Here is a 22,562-nt window from a genome sequence, read left to right as displayed (position 1 = left end):
ATCCTATGCCAGTGCCTCTAGGCAGGGTCACTTCCAGCAGAGAAAGGCCTCCTGTTGGCACCAGCCTGCAAAGGTGAGGGAGGGGCTGTCAGGAGAAGGGGGAGGTGAAAGAGCCCAGAAGGGGGCTTCCGAGGCACTCCTGCCCCCATTCCATGCTGGGAGCTGAAGGAACCCCCTGGACAGATGGAGAGACTGAGGCCCACAGAGGAAGGAGCTGCCCAAGGTCACACAGTGAGTCAGCTTCTTTTCCCAGAACCACGTGTCTGTCCTCCTCGGGCTGGGGGAGGCCACGGGGCTCCCGTGCCCAGTGCTGCTGCCCACACCCCACCCCCTGCCTGGCTCGTGAATGTTCAGTGAGGCCTGGGCAGCTGCAGGGTGTGAGCCGCCCCAGGAACACTTTTAATGAGTGGCTCCGAGAACTTGAACTTGTCGCGACAACTACTAATGAGTCCAGGGGTCTAACACTCTCCCCTCTGGGAAAGGGGTGGGGAGACGAGGTGATGCTTGGCCTGGGCAGAGAGGGTTTCTCTTGGGTTTTCTCCCTTCCTGCCAGGCTGGGTCCTTACCCCGGCCAGCCGTGCGTGTGCTCCAAACTCCTCTCCCTTTGGGGTCCATGTCTGTGTGGTACCTGCAGTCATTACCCTCATCCCCAAATGGCACGGCTGAAGGCTTATGGATCATTGAGATGAAACTTCTAATGTAAAAGGACAAGAAATGTGCTCAAAGTAACAGAACCCGTGAGTAGTAGATAACATATAATAATAATTATATATATGCATAGCTTACTCTGTGTCATGGCTTGATCCCAGCACTTATGTGAACTTATTTAATCCGCCCAACAATAACTCTATGAGGTTGAAATTCTTATCATCTTTATTATCATCGTCCCCATTTTACAGATGAGGAAACTGAGGAACAGAGTTAAGTCCTTTGCTCTAGGAAGTGGTAGGATTCGAACCCGGGCAATCTGGTGCGGGATGCCAAGCTCTGAATCCATAGGCCCTTCTGCTTCCTGGCACTGGGTCCAGACCTCAGCCCCCATCTCCCAGCTCCCCGTCCGCTGCTCTTCCCGCTGATCCTAACGGCTCCTGCTTCTTGGGGGCTGGCCATCTTCCAGCAGTTGTCCCAGTGCAGCAGTTCCGTGATGCCGTTGTTCCCGTGCTATCCATGAGCAAAGTGAGGCTCAGAGTGGCAAAGTGACTTGGCCGAGATCACACACACCCATCGTGGGGTCTGAGCTGTGATGCTTCAGACCCTGCGTGGCTCTGCAGGTTCCAGCCCCAGGCTGGGCACAGTGAGGAGATGTGGTGGGGTCTAAGGCTTCGCTTCTGCTTTGCTAGAGTTCACAGTTCAGAGCTTCACAGCTCCAGCCTTGAGTGCTCTTGGGGAGCGGGCCCCTCGCAGGCAGCAACAGGGCACCACCGTGGGCAGCTGGGCCCAGTCCTGCCCCCCGAAGGGCTGGCCAGCCAGCTCTCTGCCCGGGGCGGAGCGACCAGTACCTGCCAAGAGCTTGGTCACAGCCAGTGCCTGACAGAATGCCAGCTGCTGCCCAGCAGGGAGCTGGGGCGGGGGAAGAGGACAGTGGTGGTACAGTGTCCTGAAAGCCCCTGCCCCGGGCCCTGGAGAACAGACCATTTCTCGTTCTTTCCTTTCCCGGACGAAGGGGCCAAGCTTGGGGGCAGTGGGAGAAAAGTTGCCTTGTGTCTGCCTGGAAATCATTCCCTAGCTCAAAAATTAACCACCTGACAGGGCATTTTCTCCTCCTCCGCGTCACCTCTGCAGACTTTAATCCCTGTGGTAATGTATTGGCTAAGCCCAAGAAGCCGGGATTTCAAGGCTTCCTGTAAGGAAACCGCGGCCTGGACAGTGTGTCTGGGTGGGGTCGGCATGAGTGGGGCTGAGTTGGGACCATGACCAACCACCCCAACCCTACGCTGTCCTTGCTCCCAACCAAGGCGAGGACTCATGAGCCAGAGAGGGCCCTGGAGAGCAGGACTAAAGGAGGGCTCACTGTCAGGTTCGCTCGTGTGTCTTGCCCTGGTGCCAGCACAGCTCCCAACTCCTGCTGCCTGATAAAGCCCAGGGCACAGTGGTCCCCCAGTGAGCTGAGATAAAGCCAGTCCTTATCTTGTACAATCTACCTTTGACTTGCTGTGTGACCTCAGGCAAGCCACTTTCCTTCTCTGGGCAACCGTTTCCTCCATTGTACTGGGGATTAGATTAGGCCAGGGTTTCTCAACATTGGCATTACTGACATTGAGACTATGGGAAACAAAGAATTCTTGGCTGTGGACACGGCAGGATGTTCAGCAGCATCCTTGAGCTGTACTCACTAGATGCCACCAGTCATGACAATCAAAAATGTCCTCTGTGGCACAAAATCACCCTCTGTTGGGAACCATTGGATTAAATGATCTCAGGTTCATTCTGGCTCCCATATTTTAGGATTTAAGAACAATATTTTTGCCAGGTATAGTGGCTTATACCTGTAATTCCAACACTTTGGGAGGTTGAGGTGGGAGGATTACTGGAGGGCAGGAGTTCAAGACCAGCCTGAGCAACATAGTGAGACCCACCCCTTGTCTCTAAAACAAATAAAAATAAAAATGAAAAATAATTAGCCAAGCGTGGTGGCACATGCCTGTAGGCCCAGCTACCTGGGAAGTTAATGCAGGAGGATTGCTTGAGTCTAGGGGTTCAAGGTTGCAGTGAGCTATGATCGTGCCACTGCACTCCAGCCTGGGTGACAGAGTGAGATCCTATTTCTAAAAAACAAGAAAAAAGGAAAAAAAAAACAAACAGTATTTTTGAAGCCTAGCTTTAAGAAATTAAACTTGTATTATTGTAATAATGTTAATATATGATTAATCATAATAAAATATAATAGCTCATATTTATTGAATATCCCCCAAGTATTAATCACTGGGTCAGTGGTTAACTTATATATTCCATAAATTCCTCTCCCAGGCAGGTACTATTATCATGTGTCTACAGCACGCAAGGGAACCGGGAGTGAGGAGAGTTAACTGGCTCAGGACCAGCAGCTAGAATGTGAAGAATCAGGTCTTGAATTTAGGCTTGTTTCCAAAGCCCATGTTGTTTCTATTGTGCATGTTTGTTGCAGAAAGATTAGAAAATACAGATATGCAAAAAGGAACACAGTACTCTCTGATGACACAATTACTAGGTGGAAGGCACTTAGTTTAAGTTGGTAAAATAAAGACTTTTCTGTTCCATTCACTTTTCTGAAGCAGTCTGAAAACAGCCCCAAAAGGCAACAAAAAGAGAAAAAAAGTCCATGTTTGATGAAAGAAGGAAAGACCACAAGCCCACTCCCAGTGTATGCAAAAGAGCTGACAACGGCAGTGGGACTTGACCGAACTGCAGAAGGAAACCAAGAGTGGCACATGCTCCTGCAGAGCGTGGGCAGGACACAGAGTTCTCCAGGAGTATTTTCCAACTCGAGGAGTGTTTCCTGATACTGGCAAAGCCTGGGGCTTGCACAAGGACGAAGGGAGAGTCCCTGAGACGGATGTGACAGTGCAGAGCTCAGAGGAACTGATTGAGGAGGCTCCAAGACCCTTGGCAAGAAGCAGGATGTTGGAGTGGCAGGTGGAAGAGAGACGGTGGACAGTGATCAGCTATATGGCTGGAAACCTTCTAGTTTTCTCTCTTGGTTAGTCAAAAGACACAAATGCTAAAATAGACACCCAAAAGACCATGACCTTCTTGGGTCTCCAGCCTGCGCAGAGGGAAGGCATGTGTCGGGACAGTGTTGGCGAGAGAGGGTTCTGAGACAGCAGTGCCGGTGCTTAAGCACCTGTGGTCCCAGCCCCTCTCCCCACACTTCCCTCCAACAAAGAACTGATCTTAAAAGAATGGCCCCAATTCTCTGATGAGTAGCTAGCATGGGACCTACCAAAAGGTAGTATAAGAAATAATAAAAGGAACATAAAATAAAAAGGACATAAAACCTCTGATCTTTGACAAAGCAGACAACAATGTACACTGGGGAAAAGAAGCCCTATTCAATAAATGGTGCTGGGAAAATTGGATAGCCACATGCAGAAGAACGAAATAGGACCCCACCTCTCACCACTCACAAAAATTAATTCAAGATGGATAAAAGACTTAGATCTAAGGCAGAAAACCATAAGAATTCCAGAGGAAAATGTAGGAAAAACTCTTGTAGGTATCAGCCTAGGCAAAGCATTTATGAAAAAGACCCCAGTGGCAATCATGGCAACAACAAAAATGAATAAATGGATTTGATTAAATTAAAAGGCTTCTGCACAGCTAAGAACACAATCAAAAGAGCAAATAGACAACCCACAGAACAGGAGAAATTATTTGCAAGCTACACATCTGATAAAGGGCTAATAACCAGAATTTATAAGAACTCAAGCAAATCAGCAAGAAAAGAACAAACAACACTATTAAAAAGTGGGCAAAAGACATGAACAGGTGCTTCTCAAAAGAAGAAAGACAAATGGGCAAGAAATATATGAAAAAATGCTCAATGTCACTAATCATCAGGAAAATGGAAATTAAAACCACAATGAGATATCACCTTATACCAATTAGAATGGCTTTTGTTAAAAAGTCCAAAAACAATAGATGCTGGTGTGGATGCAGAGAGAAAGGAATACTGATACACTGTTGGTGGGACTGCAAATTAGTACAACCTCTATGGAAGAGTATGGAGATTCCTCAAAGAACTAAAAGTAGTCCTACCATTTGATCCAGCAATTCCACTGCTGGCTATTTACCCAAAGGAAAAGAAGTCATTTTACCAAAAAGACACCCACACTTGAATGTTTATTGCAGCACAATTCACAATTGCAAAGACATGGAATCAACCCAGGTGCCCATTAATTCATTAATAAAATGTGGTATATGTACACTATGGAGTATGACTCAGCCATAAAAAGATGAATTAATACCTTTTGCAACAATCTGGATGGAACTGGAGACCATCCTCATAAGTGAAGTATTGCAAGAATGGAAAAACAAACACTACATGTACTCATTATTAAATTGGAACTAACCAATGAGCACACAAGTGCACAGAGGAAAGTAAAACCCAGTGGAAAGCAATCAGGGGAAAGGAAGGAAGAGGGGAAGGGAAGAAACCAACCTAATGGGTACTATGAACACTATTTGGGTGACAGGCACATCTACAGCCAGGACCCAAGCATTACAAAAATGATCATGTAACCTAAACCATTTGTACCCCCTTAATATTCTGAAATAAATGAACAAAAATAAAAAACAAAGAGTAAATACTAGAAGAGTTGTGTTATGAAGTAGGAGAAACTATTGAACAGCTATTTCTCTGTGACATATGAAAAAAATTAAAGAAATTATGACCTTCCTAAAACAAATCTCAAAATAAGAAAAAAGTCAAAGAAGAGACATGAGCAAGTAGAAGGAGATAACAAAAAGCAGTGCTCAGGAAGTAAGTGGAAGAGAAAAGTAAAGCCACTCTATTATCAAAGCTATATTAGAAACAGTAAAATGAGGGAATATTAAAAACATAATCAGGGACATGATATACAGGCTAAAGAAGATTGAACAAAATGAAGTGGACAAAAAGAGAAAGAAAGGAAGAGCAAAAAGATCGACATGGAAGACAAAGGAAATTTAACATCTGCATAATTTGTGTTCCCGAAGAAGAAAATAAAACAAATAAAACAATATTAGAATCTTTAATAGAAGAAAATTTCTCTCAGACAAAACTAAAACATATGTGGATTGAAAGAGCTTACTGTTTCCCAGAAAAAACTTACAGACACTCACTAACACAGAGACATATCATGATAATGTCAATGGACTTTAATTTTCAACAAAACACCTTATAGATATCCAGGCAAAAAATTCAAGTGAGCTGTAAGGGAGAGGAAATCAGGCTGGCCTCAAATGTCTATAGTATAATGATTAAATATCTACTAAAATTTTCAAAGAATGTGTAACCCAAGAATTTTAGCCATGCATCACTTTTGTATTCAGAGAATGTCTTCCTTTTAAGAATATTTTTGTTGGTTGTTGAAATTTGGAAAATGCAGCATATAATGAAGAAATTAAAATTTATTCATTATAAATCACCCCTAAGATACTTCCCCATCAAGTATACATTTCAAAATGCTTTTATCCTAATTTATCCTAATGGGGTCCTCTGTGATGTAGACATCCCAATACCGTTATTCCCAATTTGCAAATGAACAGACTCAGGCTCAGAATGTTCAATGACTTGCCCCAAGAATTCAGTAGCAAAACGATTATGCCCAGGCTTCCTGGCCCTCAGGCCTGAATTCTCTGGAGCAGCTGTCCCATAGAACTTTCTGCGATGATAGAAATGTTCCATAACTGCTGGATGCTAGATGGCAGATGCTAGTCACCTGTGGCTGCTGAGCACTTGCAAGGTGGCCAGTGTCACTGGGAAACTGGAATTTTCTATTTCATTTGATTTTAATTAATTTAAAGTTAAATGCCACCCATGGCCTGGGGCTCCTGTGTTTGGACAGCTCAGCTCTAGAGAGTTCCTTGGCTTTCTTTCCCCTTCGATTGCAGCTGACCATGTTAGTCATCTCCCCAGCCCCATCCTAGTTCTTCCACAATCTGGCCTTTGGGGTCAGATGATATTTAGGGACCAGACTTCTTGCTTGTGGCTTCTGACTTCTCTGGCTATGGTCTCTGTTAGGCCTTGCTCTTGGTTCTCCACTTGTAGAGGTTTTAGCTGAGTTGGGCTTCCGGAGGCAGAGGGGATAGGCTGGGAGCTGAGTGAGTTTCACCTGGAGCCGCTACTCTACCTCCCCTGGGCCCGCTCTGCAAACTCCCCTCTCCTGAAGCGAGCCTCTGGGCAGAACAAAGTGGTGAGGCAGCAAACTGCTCAGCCCGAGTTGACCCAGAGAATGAGTCTGCAAGATCAGACACCGCTCCCAACCTCTGAACTCCAGAAGTTAAAATTCAAAGGAACAGTGCCTTGGGGTCACGTGATATCACGCTGTTACCTTAATCTGCCCTTGAGAGATCAAAGGAAGCCTCCATTTTGCAAACACGAAGACTGAACCTCAGTGTGACCACGTGGCTGGTCTGGGTTCACAAAACAGGGTCCCAGAGGCAGAGGTGGAACAGCACTGCTGTCCGGTGGAGTAAAACCATGGATCCACCTAGACTCCCCTCCAGGTTTCTGCTACTTCAAGGGTACCCAGGACTGGGGCCGTGAGATCTGCTCTTGTGCTCTGTGGGGTCCTGGAGAAATCCATTCTTCCTCCCTAGACCTCAGTTTTTATACTTGTAAAATGGGTATTTTCGAAGGGATTTTTTTTTTTTAATACAGGATCTTAGAATCCCTACTAATCTGTCAACACCTTGACATTGCATTCAGTGTTATATATGTGTAAGCACTTTCCTGAGTTTTTCATTAATTACTGAAGGCATCCGTGACTCCACCAATTATAACCACTTAGATGAGAGGTTATAAATTGGTGACTATGGAGACCAATATGGTTGGCTACCACCTGTAGATTGTTTTTTTGGCTCACACTTTCCCTTTAATGAGCAAATCTTTTAAAACTGTGAGATTTCACATAAAAGCACAAATTCAAATGTCTCTTGAAAAGCAAGGAGATCTGGCACCACGGGGCACACATTCCCCATTACAACAATCAGAGGAACTGAGCAACAGTTGTTGGGAGGGAGGGTTCTGCCCTCCCCACTTCTCCGCAGTCCCCGCCCCTCCCTATTGCCCCCACGACACTGACACCCAACGGCAGCTGTAAGTTATCATCGAGTTGGGACATTTTTCTCCTGCTAAGATAATGGTTTTCTGCACCACCAGCATTGTCAAAAGTGCAAATGAGACTTGAGAAAATGATGTGATTTTTTTATACCAACCCACTTCACTCATTGTCTCCTGCATTTGAGTGTGTAATGCCTGATTTATATCATTTATTCATTTACTTAACAGATGTCTATTGAGGCACTGAAGATAGGGGTAAACACAGACAGACGGGCCCTGTTTGCATGGAGCTCAGGGTCTTAGAGCGGGAGAGAGATAATAAATGAACAAACAAAAAAATAAACTGCAGCTGGTGATAAGTGACAAGAATGAAGCAATGTGGAGCAGACACGATCAACAGTGTGATCAGAGGAGCCCCCTGAAGAAGGGGGCCTTTGACGTGGTGCTGAACAGCAAGGGGCCAGCTGGCCAGAGAGGGGCGGAGGGTGCACCAGGAGGGCCAGGCAGCGGGAACCACGAGTGCAAAGACCGGGAGGTGGGATCCGCCAGCCTGTTTGATCTGAGAGTCCACCACTTAGCATGTTACAGGCCTCTGCTCTCTGTCCCCACCTCCGCGCACCCTGGGAGGCTTGTGCTCTCTGGAAGTCAGTGCTGTCCCTAAAGCCTGGTAGGGGAGGGAGTGGGGGAAGGAGGGGCAGAAGCATCTATTAATTCCCCACCAGATGTCTGGCATCGAGCTGGCAAATCTGAATCTGTTTGCCCACAGGGAGCTCAACTAGGGCAGGGAAGCTATTTGGGGTCACCCTGGCCCTGCTCCAATCCCTAACCAACAAGGTAATAAACCACACTCTTGATCCACTTACTGCCAAAGCCCCCTGTGGGCCAACTCCTGCCATTTCCCTCGGGTCACCTACCCAGCGGACACATGCTGATCTGGATGGAAAGTGGCCCTTCACAAAGGACTGCTGTTGACATCCTGGCAGGAGCACCCAGAGAGGGAGCAGAGAGGGGGACGGAGAAAAAGAGAGGGAAGAGGTAGAGAGAGGGAAGAGAGCAGAGAGGGAGAATACAGGCCTGCCACTCAGCTTTTGAAAGGCAACTCTTGCCACTGGAATTTAACAACTCATCTTTCTTCCCATGTATATAATGTATAGAATGGATACATTATGCAAAAGGACTCCCAGGATGTCACCCTCAAAGCAGATGCATTCAAATGTTCATCACAGCTTCATTTGTAATAGCCCCAAACTGGAAATAATCTGAATGTCCATTGGCAGGAGAATGTACTAAGAATTTGCCACAGAATGGAATACGACTCAGCAGCGCAAAAGGACAGACCACGGATACACGCGGCTCCATGGATGAGTCTCACAGACACTTTTCTGAGCAAAACAGCCAGACACAAAAGCATGTCCTGTTATGTAAAGTCCCGGAACAGGCAGAAGAAATCTGTGGTGACAGAAATCACAGCAGTGTTTTAGAGAAGGATGTGGGGATAGCCTGAGAGGGGCATGAGGGAACATTCTGGGGAGATGGAAATGTCCTATATCTTGACTGGGGCAGTGATTATGTGGGTTTATATATTTGTCAAAACTCCACTAACTGCGCACTTACAATGGATGCATTTTATCATATGTAAATTATAGCTTGATAAAGCCAACTTTTAAAAAGTCGTGTTTATTTTTTTCTCCAGCTATTGCTCTAAAATGTTTTCAGGGGGTGGAGTTCTATTCCTATTCCTTGCACAAAACCCCCTGCAGACATGCGTTTTTCTATCACTCTTGAGAAGTAATTAAAATCCTCCAGTTACTCTGATACACAAGCATGGTCTCAATTCGGATATTAGAATGGTCAGCTCCAGGTGACAATGGAAATGAGGGACTTGGTTTGGAGTGAAATCTTCTCCTCGCCCCCCTGGGGTGCTCTCCAGGCTGGAATCTGGGAAGGATGAGGGACAGAGGCTCCTTGTCCCCTGCCTTCCTCCTTAAGGTTTCACCTCTTCTTCCTCATGTCTCGAGCATGGTTTCTGACATCCACCGTGAGAGAAGCCGGGACAAGGAAAGGCGAGAGACCAGGTGAGCGTGTGACTGCCACTCCCCCCAGCTTCCCTTCACAGTGGACATTTCTCTTGTGAGCATTGTAGGGGTTGGGGGACAAGAGGTCCCCCCTTCTGGAAACACTCCACAGCCCTTCCCTTGGGGCAGACGTTTTTCTCTGGCCGTTCGCCTGCAGTCGCTGGTTTCCCACGCCTGGGAACTCTTTTGAGGGGTCCTGCATCCCTTAGAAGCAGACTTCTCAGGCAGGATGGAAAGTGGCCCTGAGCTAGACTTCTCTGCTCAGGACCTACATCTGGTCCTTGGAAACATGTGGACTTTTCTTCCTCACATCCTTGTAATATCGGCCCAACTAGGGTTGCTGGATAAAATATAGGATGCCCAGTTCACTTTGAATTTCAGATGAATGGAGTTCTTATTCTTTTGAGACAGGGTTTCACCAGGTAGAGAGCAGTGGTGTCATCAAAGCTCACTGCAACCTCAGACTCCTGGGCTCAAGCGAGCCTCCTGCCTCAGCCTCCCTCCTCGGCCTCTTGAGTAGCTGGAATTACAAGTGCATGTCACCACTCCCAGCTAATTTTTTCTATTTTTGGTAGAGATGGGGTCTTGCTCTTGCTCAGGCTGGTCTCAAACTCCTGACCTCAAGTGATCCTCCCACCTTGGCCTCCCAGAGTGCTAGGATTACAGGTGTGAGCCACCACACCCAGCCAAGAGTCCTTTTAAAGGATAAGTATATCCCAAATATTGCATGGGAAATACTTATGCTAAAAAATCATTCACTGCTATTTATCCCAATGCTGATTGGACATCTGGGAACAGCCTGCTTAGCTCCTCCCCCCTTGTGTACAAGCATAATGGCAAGAGCAGCATGCCTGGTTTCTACTCTCATCTCTGTACGCTCGGTGGGGTTACTTAATCACTCTGTGCTTCAGTTACCTTATCGGCTAAATGGAGATAATCATGGAAGCTACCTTCATAGGGTTGTTGTGACAATGACAATCAAATTGAGGTAACGCAGGTATAGTAGTTTGAGCAGTGTCTGGCACACAGCAAATTTCATTAGGTGTTGATTATTATTAGTGTTATGGTGGCAGTGTGTTTTGTTGCTTTCACATGAAAAGAAGAAGGACTTGAGCTTCCAGGTAGATTATTTGCTGGAGAAAAGGAGCCAGAACTAGCAGGTTGAGGCTCCTGGGATGGGGCATTGGGAGGGAAAGGGGTAGTTATTAAGAGCATGCCCTGCGCGAGAGTGTGGGTCAGAGATGGGACATGATGGAGGGAACACGGTGGCAGAAACATGCCAGAGAGCTTGAGAGAGGTTCTTTTGGCCCAGGAATCCAAGCAATTTCAGGCATGCTGGAGGATAAGAGAGAATGTGGGACTTTGACATGAGCAGCCATGGATTATGCAGAAATACACAGCGGCAATTGACGAATGCAAACTCTGGATTCAGCCTGCCTGGGTTCAAATCCTGTCTGTTTCTCTGCAATTGCGGGCAAGTTACCTGGTTTACCCTCTCTGCCACAGTTGTCCCCCCAGCAAAATAGAGCTAATAATATCCGCCCCAAAGTGGTGTTGTGAGAACAGAATTAGTTAATACATGAAAATTACTTGGAAATTAATTACTTGCTTATTAATTATTAGCAATCATTATACTCAGAGTCCTTTAATTGTTTAAGAGAGAAGTGTTTAAAAATTAGAACTCCTGTTTAGACTAACTATGCAGTTTGTGACCTGCAACATCACACTGCCACTGAATTACCTGGGTCACAGCTTTGTAGGCATGACTTAAATTGATGTCTTTTTATAAATCCCCCTGGAAAAGAGGGGGAGAGTAATAGCACCTCCCTGAAAAGGTTGTTGTGGGCATTGAATGAGTTACTACATGCAAGATGCTTGGTACTTAGTAGATGCTCAGAAAGTGTTGGTGGTCGTGGCTGTCATTGTGACTGCAATTATTCTTCTGCATAGTGACATGAGGTAGGAAGGAAAAGGTAACTCTCAGCAGAGCTTCTCAGGGTTGAAATGTCCCAGGTAACTCTGCATGACACTATTCCCGACCATTCTATTCTCTTTCCTTTTGATGGTCTCTTCAGTATAACCCAGGCAACAGGATTATCTTGGCCTCATAAAATGAGTTGGGAAGAGTTCACTTTTTCTCTCTTCTCTGAAAGAGCTTGTGTAAGGTGGTATTATTTATGCCTTCCATGTTGGGTGGGATTACTGTTGAAGCCAGCAGGGCTTGGAGCCTTTTTGTGGGACTGTTTTTAATAATTGATTCTGTTTCTTTCATAGATGCTAAAATATTCAGGTTTTCCATTTCTCTTTCTGATAGTTGAGTATGTTTTTCAAAAAGTTTCTCTGTTTCCCCAGAGTTACCAAAGTTATTGGCATAAAGTTGTTCAAACTGTCTCTTTATTATCCCTTTGATGCTGTAAGATCTGGAGTCATGCCCTTTTTTTCCTTCTTATCATCTATTAAGTTCTGAACTTAGAGTGTTACTAGCAGGAAAACTATATTAGCTTCTTAAATTTGCAACTTTGATGATATTCATGAATCTCTCTCTCTCTCTCTCTCTCTGTCTGTCTCTCTCACACACACACACACACACACACGCACATGCACACGCACACGCGCACGCGCACACACACAGCATTTCCTGTAGAGTTAGAGAAGCAAATCTGTAAGTCTCCTGCTGCTGCAGAAATTTGCCCTCAGATTTAAAAGTACAATAGGCAGATAGGTGGCCAAATGGCTGCTGGACAACGGGAGACTTTGCCCTTAGGCCCCTGCAAAAGTTTTCATTCTCTTTTGGTTTAAATATCGTTTTCCCTGCTATTCCCCTTTGTCCTCTGAGCTAAGCTAGTTACTCTCCCCAGGCGTCCCTAACTTACTTAGAGCCACACCTACCATTGGACATGCTGCTCCCTGCTGCAGGTACCCGAGTCTACACCCACCTTCCTACCCCCAGACTCCGAGCTCCTTGAGGGCAGATGTTCACTTGCTCCATCTCTATATCCGGATCTGCCCCCCCCCCTCACTGGCATGTCCAGCAAAGAGTAAAGGTCACAATCCACATATTCATTCCCTCGTTCAATGCTTACTGATGCTGAGCCGCTATAACGTGTTGGGCGTTGTGCTGGGTGCTGGGGACACAGAAGTGAACGAGATGAGACAAACAGAGCCCCTCTTCTCATGGAACTTTCATTCTAGCCAGGGAGACAAACAGTAAGCAGATCGTTTTGAATGGATGAGTCTTTGCAGGTTACAGTTTGGCAGCGTTTCTAAAATATTTTCCATGGAACACAAGTTGTGTAGGATTTTAAGGGATATTTCCATCAGTTGTCAAATGTATTTTGGAAACTTTGGGTTAAATAAAGACAAATGTGTTTAGTGTATGATTTGTCAGAGGCTTCAATGTACCAACTGTGAATTTTTAGGGGAGTGGTAGGGAGAACAGTTCTTGGAAAAACTTGTATCACGAGATCTGGGATGATGTACCGGGAAGTCTGATGCAGGCATTTCTTAAGACCCCCTGGCTCAGCCTCTAGCAGCTGCCTCAGCCACCAGTTATTCTATCGGTCGGTGTAGAATGTACTTAATGTAATTCTCTGGGTAAGGAGTCACAGCTTCTTTTATTTCAGAACCACACCAATACGTACACTTGATAAAAAATATATATCTTATCTTGGCTGATTCATTTGAAAGTAACAAGTGAAGATTCCAAAAACAAAGCTAACCTCTGTGATCTCTCTGTTAAAAAATATATAGATTAATCTTGTATGTTCACACTAACAAATACTGGGAAACAATCAACTGTTCTCTTTCCCTCCATCTTTCCCCTCCTCCCTTCCTTTCTCCTTTCTCCCCCTCCTCCCCGGTTGACATATCATGACATTCTATGTAAGGCGGTCTGTAGGACATAACTGATAAGAGCACATAATCTAGAACCAGACTGCTTAAGTTTGAGTCTCACATCCACCACTTCCTAGCTGTGTGGCTTTGGGTAAATTACTTAACCTCTCTGGGCCTCAGTTCTCTCATCTGTGAAATGGAAATGAAAATAATAGTAACCTTCCCTTCATAAGGTTGTTTAACAAGCAAATAGAAGCAAGATACTTAGAACAGTCTCAGGCATGTAGTACACATTTTGAATTTCATAATAATAAATCATGTACAATATGTTCTATTAAAATGTCAGGTGTTATTATTAGAAAGATGGAGAAGGTGAGTGTATTAGTCAGGAGTCTGAGCTGTGAGTGACAGAAACTTGAAGGACACAGAAGCATTTTCTCTAAGTTGTAGAAGCATGTACTAGTCATTCAACAAATATTTTGAGTGCCTGTTATGTGCCAGGCACTATTTTTACCACTGGGAACACAATTCCTGCCATCCTAGAGCTTGCATTCTATGGAGGGGAAAACCAATAGAGCTACAAAATCTGCTTTCAGGTGGTGAGCAGTTACATGAAGAAAAATGAAGAGGGTGGGGGCATGGAGACAGGGCATCACGCCTCTTCCATACCAGGAGCAAGACCCAGGAGGAGAGAGGGCTCCATCTCTCAAAGCTGTGTATCTTCAGGAAAGCCACTTCACCTCTCTGAGCAATGGACACTGATTGTCTCCAGCTGACTTTTAGGACCCTCTGCAGAATCACAGTTTCTTAGCCCTAAGAAGGTCGAGCTGGCGTTGGCCAGGTCTGAAGCTTTGGATATTCTGGCTTCCCAAATGGTTCCCGGAGCTCTGCAGGCAGAACATTGGGGTTTTGTAAACAGGGCGTTGTTTATTGTGCCGCTGTTTTACTACATCTTTGTTTGCTGTACTAAAAATACCTGGCATGGACCTGGCCTCTGGTTGCCTCTGCGGAACCCTGGGATGACATCCTTTGGCTTCAAGTACTGGTTGAGGCTAAAGAGCCTTTCCCCACAGAAAGTCTGCTGCAGGGTCTCAGCTGCCTGGGGAGCTTTCGGGGTTCTAGAAACAGCTCTGACATCTACATGCTGTCTCGCCCTTTGCCCCCTCTGCTCCAAACCTCCACATCTGAAGAGCCAGGAAAATGCTAGGGAATTGGTGATGATCTAACCATCTGCCACTGAATTCCTGAATCAGGGAGGTCTTAGGGGCCAGGGTGGGCCGAAGGGAGGGGAGAACAGAGGAACCCCGTAAAGAGCTCCTCATCCCGCTTCTCCCAGAGAAGCTCCTTTTTATCTGATTTTTACAGTCAAGATTTTTTCTGTTTTAAATATTGTGAACAAAGGGCTGAGGGTTATGAATATTTATAGACTCTGGTCTCTGTGATTCTCTAAGATATCTCATGCCTGATATGTAGGGATCTGCCTGGTTTAAGAAACTGAAAGGATGATGAAAAGTCAAAACTTAAGGAATTTTACTTGTGGGGTTTAATTCCATATTATTGCTTTTGCATTCAACCTTTAATGTGTATGTACAATAACCTGAGTTGTTGGAATATTTATTCCAAGTTGAGTTAATTTGTTTTGTAATTGTTCTTCCCTGCCTCCAACGAGTAATTTTTAGATATTCTGGAAGATAACTCTGTATTAACTCTGGGGACCTATTTATTTTTCCTCCATAAGGAGACATTTAAGCCAATAGGAAAATCGGATTTGCTGTACAGGAATTCTCTCTGCAGGAGACTTTTTGTGCATCTGTAAATTTCATACACACATGTGAGCACTGATACAAAAGCTGAGGAACTTGGGGATCTGGAAATTCTCCAATATAGATCATGTTAAGCAGAGTCTTGGGATGTGTTTTTCAAGGTATGGAAATTGATGTGAGTGTATCTCACTGTCTTCCCTATCTCAGTAAATGACAACCCTGTCTTTCCACTGTTGAGGCCAAAAACTTTGGAATTGCTGTTGGCTTCTCCCTTTGCCTTACACATCACAGCAGACCCATCAGCAAAGCTGTCAGGCTTAACCTTGGAAACAGATTGCAAATTTGACTACTTCTCGCTACCTCCACTGCCCCCACTGAAACCTAGTGGCCGGTATCTTTTGCTTGGATTATTGCCACATCTGTCTCATGGGTCTCTCTGGTCCCTCCCTGGCCTCCCTGTAAGGTGGTTTAACTAATCATAGTATCTCCCATGTAACTTGGTAACTGTCCTGTTTCACTGAGGATACATTATGTAGTGGTCTGTTTAGCTGAGGATACATTGTATACTGGCCTGTTTCGCTGAGGATACATTATATAGTGGTTTGTTTAGCTGAGGATACATTGTATACTGGCCTGTTTTGCTGAGGAAACATTGTATTAGGATGATTCTTGTTAGGACAGCGCTCTGTTCAACATACTGTGGATACAGAATAAAGTCCACAAAATTTACCACAAGAAGTAAAAAGCATAAAATGGTGCCAGACAGCACCAAATCCAAGAAAAAGTTTATGTCTCCTGGGACATAAAAGGTCGTTGCCTTGAGAGAACAAAGACAGCAAGAGCAGGGCAGCAGCACTTTTATTCCAAGAGTGACCATGTGGATAATAAGGCACTATTGATTATGGATCCTGTGGGACGTGGGTGCACCAGATGTGAAGGTATCATCATTATTGCTCTCTTATTGCGAGAGCAGGTGTGTAGTTTGACAGATTTTGATAAATGTGCCCTCTAATGTAGGTCTAGAACATTTCTATCACAGCTCCGGCTATGGAGGTAGATTGCCTTGATCTACCTTGATCTGCTCAGCTATAGCCTTGCTAGTGACCTCCTTGCACCTCAGTTTCCAAATCCATAAAATGGGGATTATAATCGTACCTATTTCACTGGAATTTTGTGAGGAATAAACGGCGCCTGGCACTTAACATCGCAATAAGTGCCGGCTATTGTTATTTGCGGAGCGTGCAGTGTGTGGATGTGACAGTTGCTATTGTGCTCCCCCTACACCCCCCCATGCTCGCCATTCCTGCACATGCCGATAGCTTCCTACTGCATTTGAGATGTGTGTGACAGTGTTTTCTCCGGCTGCAGGAGCGTGTTCAGCCTGCACATGGTGGGGGCGGGGGAGTAGGGTGAAACTCCCAGGAGTAGCCGTCAACCAAAGATGGCCAGAAGTTGGCAGACAAATGCCCCAGCTTCCTTGCCTCCCAGTTGAGACAACTCCGAGACACGTCCTACACTGTCTCCAGGGGTCCCCATCAGAATTGAGCTCCGGTGGCCCGCAGTGGTAACCTTCTCATGAACCCACTCTGTACTGGCTTCCTCCTCTGTGTCACTTCCCCACTGTCCTTCCAGTACTTCCTGGGATCCCCTAACAGGTAAACTATTTTCATTCTCATCCTATCTCAGAGTTTACTTTCTAAGACAACAGAGTATTTCATTTAATCTTCACACAGTCCTAGGATATGGACAGAAATAACTTCCCCATTGTATAGTTGACCAAAATGAGGCTCAGAAAGGTGATGACACCTGCTCAAGGTCAAAGCCTTGGGCGCTTACCTGCTCCATTGCTTCCCCGAGAACATGCTTGACAGGCCCTGCCCCTGTGCCCCCAAGCTCGGCTGCCTGAGTCCGCCTCTCCCCTGCAGGAAGGCCGCTGCCTGTTCGTCATCCTGCTCATGGCGGTGTACTGGTGCACGGAGGCCCTGCCCCTCTCGGTGACAGCCCTGCTGCCCATCGTCCTCTTCCCCTTCATGGGCATCCTACCTTCCAGCAAGGTCTGCCCCCAGTACTTCCTCGACACCAACTTCCTCTTCCTCAGTGGTCTGATCATGGCCAGCGCCATTGAGGAGTGGAACCTGCACCGCAGAATCGCCCTCAAGATCCTGATGCTCATGGGAGTGCAGCCGGCCAGGTAAGGCCAGGTAACGGGTCCAGCCCTGCAGTGGTGAGGCAGAGGGACAACAGCTCCGGAGCCCAAACCTGTTCTCTTTGGTTTAGCCAACAGGCCCGAGAAACTCATCATTTCCCACCCTCCACCTACTTATTCACCCCTCAACTATTTAGCGAGCAGCCCCTGTGTGCCAGACACGGTGCTAGGCCCATGGGCAGTTGCTCTCCAAGGTGCATAAGAATCACCTGGGAAGAGGGTTGAAAGGCTGCTCTGGGAAATGAATTACCTCTCTCTGCCTGTGAAATGGTGATGCCATAGCCCCTGTTTCATGGAGCTGCGGTGAGGACTCAATGAGTGAATGCAGAGGATTGGGTGGTCTTTAAAATAAGCGTATTGTTTCAATCTTTTTTTTCCTTCCACGAACCCCTTTAGCAATTTTGGTGAATCTTAAGGATCTGCCCATAATAATAATGTGTTTAAATGCATAAGGCACGACACATAGGATTTGAAACAAGAGCAACTACAGCAAAATGCAGTTATCCAAAAAATTTTTTTAAAAAACACACACATTTGTGCTCCAGCATGCCATGTGTTCCTTTATGGACACAGCAAATGGCAAGACCTAGGGATGGCGCTAATCACAACCATAATTTTGTGGCAGTTTTGAGTGTTAATGCTGTTTCCAGACATCTGCAACTATCATAATGTGATATGAAAATGTCTCGGGCACTGCTCATACGACTGAACTTTGTTGCCTGTTTATCACTGAAGGAAACACTCAATTTCTGTTAGATGTTAGCAAAATGAAGATGCAAAGTTTTTTCCCCAATTCAGTCCTGAACTATGTCCATGGACCTACTTTTTATAAATCTCTGCTATAAAAGATTCTGAGCTGGGGAGTGACATGGCTAGATGTGCATTTTTCAAAGTTTCCTCTCAGCTGCCTTGCAGGGACCAGAGGGGAGGGACAGGGGTGAGAAGCTGGCACAGCCCAGTTAGGGGGTGGCTTGGACTAGGGGGTGGCAGTGGAGATGAACAGAATGGCTAGATCTGAGAGCTCTTTGGGTGATAAAATTGACATGGGGGAGAGGAGAGGGTAGGAGAAGAAGATTCCAGCATCTACCCCATGCCAAGCACTCCCCTGGGCTCTGTAGTTGGGTTTCCTCACGGAGGAGCTGTCAGGAGGACCTAGGGGACAGGTCCCATCTATAAAACTGAGTCCAACCCCAAGAGGAATTTGATCCCCAGGGGGCACATCATGATGTGGGAGCCCACGTGAGAGGTAGAGGAAGGGGGAGACTTCTGGGATGAGGTTCCATGTGAGCTCCACTTTCAAGAATGGGTGGGGCCCTTCCCAAACAGAAAGTTACAACAATGAAAGCAGCAAGATGCTAGCTCAGAAACAGGTTTGAAAACACAGAATAAATAACCTAGAAGAAATCCACATCAGCGGGGAGGGGAAGGCTGATTTAATAAATGGTGGGAGTTGGGACGATTAGTTCATTCCAAGAAAAAAAATGTATTTACATCTCACTTCATACTACACATCTAAATAAATTCCAGGTGGATTAAGAGTCCAATATGAAGAAAAAGATCATGAAACTTGGACTCTGTTGGTGGGAATGGACCAAGCAGAGGCAGGGGGCAGGAGACTTCAGGCACGTTGGGTGCTGTCGAGAAGTTCAGTAGAGTCTGAGCTGTGGGTGGCTGGTGGGATAGGAGGGAAGATGGGGTGGGGGGAGTCTGGGAAGGCCACTAGGGCAAGACAGTGGAGTGTCTTGGTGCCTGGGCAACATTATTCTGAGATGGGTGCCATCGAGGATTTGGGGATAAGGGGAAGAAAATGTCACGCCTGGGGTGTCTTTAAAACCTTGGGGACCTGTGGTCACTTTACCCTAATGTACTGAGCCACAGTTTTCTTAGATCTAAAATAAGCCTGTGAGTGGATTTGGTCCCTTCTTTGCCACTGACTTGCCGTCTCTGAGCCTCAACTTTCCACCTGTGAAATGGATGGGTTGGATTCCTCAGGGATGGCAAACTGGGGCCAGAGAAGCTCCTGGGCCCTGGGTTCTGGATCTGCCTCTAACTCCATCTGTTCCCCAGGCTCATCCTGGGGATGATGGTGACCACCTCGTTCCTGTCCATGTGGCTGAGCAATACCGCCTCCACCGCCATGATGCTGCCCATAGGCAATGCCATCCTGAAGAGTCTCTTCGGCCAGGAGGAGGTTGGAAAGGACCGGGAGAGTGAAGAGAACACAGGTGAGGCTGTGCAAAGGGACACTACCAGTGTAGGGTAGTGGGAGCAGAGATGCCCAGAGGATGTCAGGCAGGCCAAGAGCATGCACACTTATTGAGCACCTACCATGTGCCAGGTGTTTCAATAATATAATAATAATAACTAAGAATTAGATAACTCAAATCATGGTACCTTGGTTTTGAAAAATTTACATTTATTGCTGGGCACAGTGGCTCACACCTGTAATACTGGCACTTTGGGAGACCAAGGTGGGACGATCACTTGAGGCCAGGAGTTTGAGACCAGCCTGGGCAACATAGTGAGACCCTGTCTCTATAAAACATTTTTAAAAAATAAGCTGGGCTTTGTGGTGTGTGCTTGTAGTCCTAGTTACTTGGAAGGCTGAGGCAGAAGGAGCATTCAAACTCAGGAATGAAGGCTGCAGTGAGCTATGATCAAACCACTGTATTCCAGCCTGGGCAACAGAGTGAGACTCTGTCTCTTTTATTCAGCATTGAGTGCTTACTAACCTACTGAGCAGTGAGTTAAACACTTAACTCTCAAAACAGCCCTATGAAGTAGGCACTATAATTAAATCTTGTTTTAAAGCATTTGAAGAGATGCTCAGCTTCACTAATGCCCAGAGAAATGCAAATTTAAACCATGAGGTTTAAATCAATGAGATGGGCAAAAATAAGAAAGCTGAACAATGCCCATGTTGGCAGGACTGGGGCCGTGGGAACTCTTGTGCACTGCTAGAAAGAGGGTGTACCGGGTCAGCCTTTCTTAAGAGCATTCTGCAAGAATTTAATCAAATCAAATGTGTATATACCCTGCAACCCAGTGGTTCTGCTCCTGGATGCAAATGTGAAGGAATTCTCACATAGGCCTGGGAGGGGACACACATGGCATTATTCCCTGCAGCATTCCCTGTGGTGTGGGGAGGTGGTGGCCACGTGGGCTTCATCACTAGCACAGGCATAGGCAAATAGGTGCGCACCACTGAGCACCATGCTGCTTTCAAGAGAGAAGAATTAGTGAACCATATGGTTATATAAATGGATGTCACAAAACAGTTACGATTCGGGGCGGGGGGGGGGGGGGCGCGGTGAGGAACCAGAATGGGATATAGAGCACAATCCCGATATGCAAACTGAATGATGAAACATTTTGTAAGAACATCAACAAATGAAAAGCTACACATTAAACACATCAGAATGGTTGCTATGGGAAGAGTAGGAGTGGGAAATGGGGATGGAAGGGACTAGAAAAAAATCAGTCAATCAAATAAGAGGGTCCTTGTGCAACACAGAGTGATAACAGGCCGTGAACTGAGGGATCTGAGTCCCTCAACCCCCTGAAATTGTGTTCTTAACAAAACATAAACAGCCACTGTGTTTCCAGATGATGATAGAAAGGCTCAGAGAGGGGAAACGACTTTCCCAAATCACACAGCAGAGTCAGAGAAAGGCAGTTCCAGGGTCAGTTCAGAGGCACAGCGACGTCAGGGCTTTTCATTGCCAACTCCTTATTCCCCTGGTCTTTCTCTTGTAGTTGCAAAGTGGCTGCCACATCCACTTTAAAATGTCTTATTTTTTATTTACATAAATATATTTTAAAAGGAAGTTTTAAGTGGATACATATGTGGGCAGAAGTTGCTAGTTTGACACCAGCATCCAGTCTTCATTTGTTCTTTCAGTAACGGAACCCCACACGGGCACCTGTCTGTGCAGAGGAAAGGCTGAATTTCCCAGCTTCCTTTGCAATCAGATGTGGTCAGGTGCCTAAGTCTGGCCAATGGGATACAAGTGGGAATGATGTGTGCAGCTTCTGGCTTCTGCTCTTCCTGCTCTCTGCTTCCTGCTGGGTGGAATGTGAACATGATGGTGGCAGCAAGAGATGTCACCTGAGACTCAAAGAGAAAAGCCACATCTTGAGAGATAGATGGCAGATCTTTCCCAGTAGCTTTGGATCATTTATCCCAACTACCACAACAAGCATTATCCATGGGACCATGAGTTTTGTGTGCTAGTTATATTTTTCAAATATGCAGTTAAAAGAAATATGTATCTGTTAAATTTCAAGGTCGATCCATATACCGTCTAAGTTAGTCTCACTTACTGACACTGGTGTGAGTACTTCCCCATCATGCACTAAGGGGTCCTGCTTATTTTATTGCCACAACAGCCTGAAAGCTGGAAATGATTATAAGTACTATACAGATGAGGTTCAGAGAGGTGGAATTATGTGTCCAGAGTCACACCATTGGTAGTACGGCACAGCCAGGTCTACGTAAGGGCAAATGCTTCCACACAGAAGGGACGAGAGGCTGTAAGTGAGACCCAGTTTCAGAGCAGCGTCTCTGGTATTTTGAATCCAGGCTGGCTGACTTCAGAGCCTGTACTCTTTCTCCCACGTGAGATTTTTTTTCAAAGTGGCCAAGCAAATGTTTGAAAGCTAAGTCCCTCCTTATAAGGATAAAAAAATCTGAGACCCAGGAAGGGGAAGGGACTTGCCCAAGGTCACATGCAGTGGTCATGCAGTGAAATCCAGAATCTTTCTCCCCATGCTGTGGGACGTCAGGAGGCAGGGGACCCAGGGGGGCTGGGGCAGACACCTACTTTTGCAGGCCATGGGATCAGAGAGCAGGAATTGGTTAATGATCAGCTTCTAAGAGCTAAAACAAGGCTAATTCCAGTGCAAAGAGAAATATTCCCTTTTACCCAGTTTCTGTGTTTTGA

At 45.9% G+C, this 22,562-nt stretch overlaps 1 protein-coding gene across 1 annotated transcript in view; it reads left to right on the top strand.

Moving 5' to 3' along the window:
* SLC13A3 (solute carrier family 13 member 3) overlaps nt 1-22,562 on the top strand; it is a 64,719-nt gene that overhangs the window by 9,919 nt on the left and 32,238 nt on the right. Inside the window, exons 2-3 of the mRNA XM_045529611.1 lie at nt 17,339-17,604; nt 19,687-19,844. Coding sequence (XP_045385567.1) covers nt 17,339-17,604; nt 19,687-19,844 — 424 coding nt within the window. The remainder of the gene's footprint in view (nt 1-17,338; nt 17,605-19,686; nt 19,845-22,562) is intronic.

Source organism: Lemur catta, chromosome 17, assembly GCF_020740605.2.
Source record: "Lemur catta isolate mLemCat1 chromosome 17, mLemCat1.pri, whole genome shotgun sequence".
NCBI classification, from domain to species: Eukaryota; Metazoa; Chordata; class Mammalia; order Primates; family Lemuridae; genus Lemur; species Lemur catta.
This window is presented reverse-complemented; position numbering and strand designations above follow the sequence as displayed.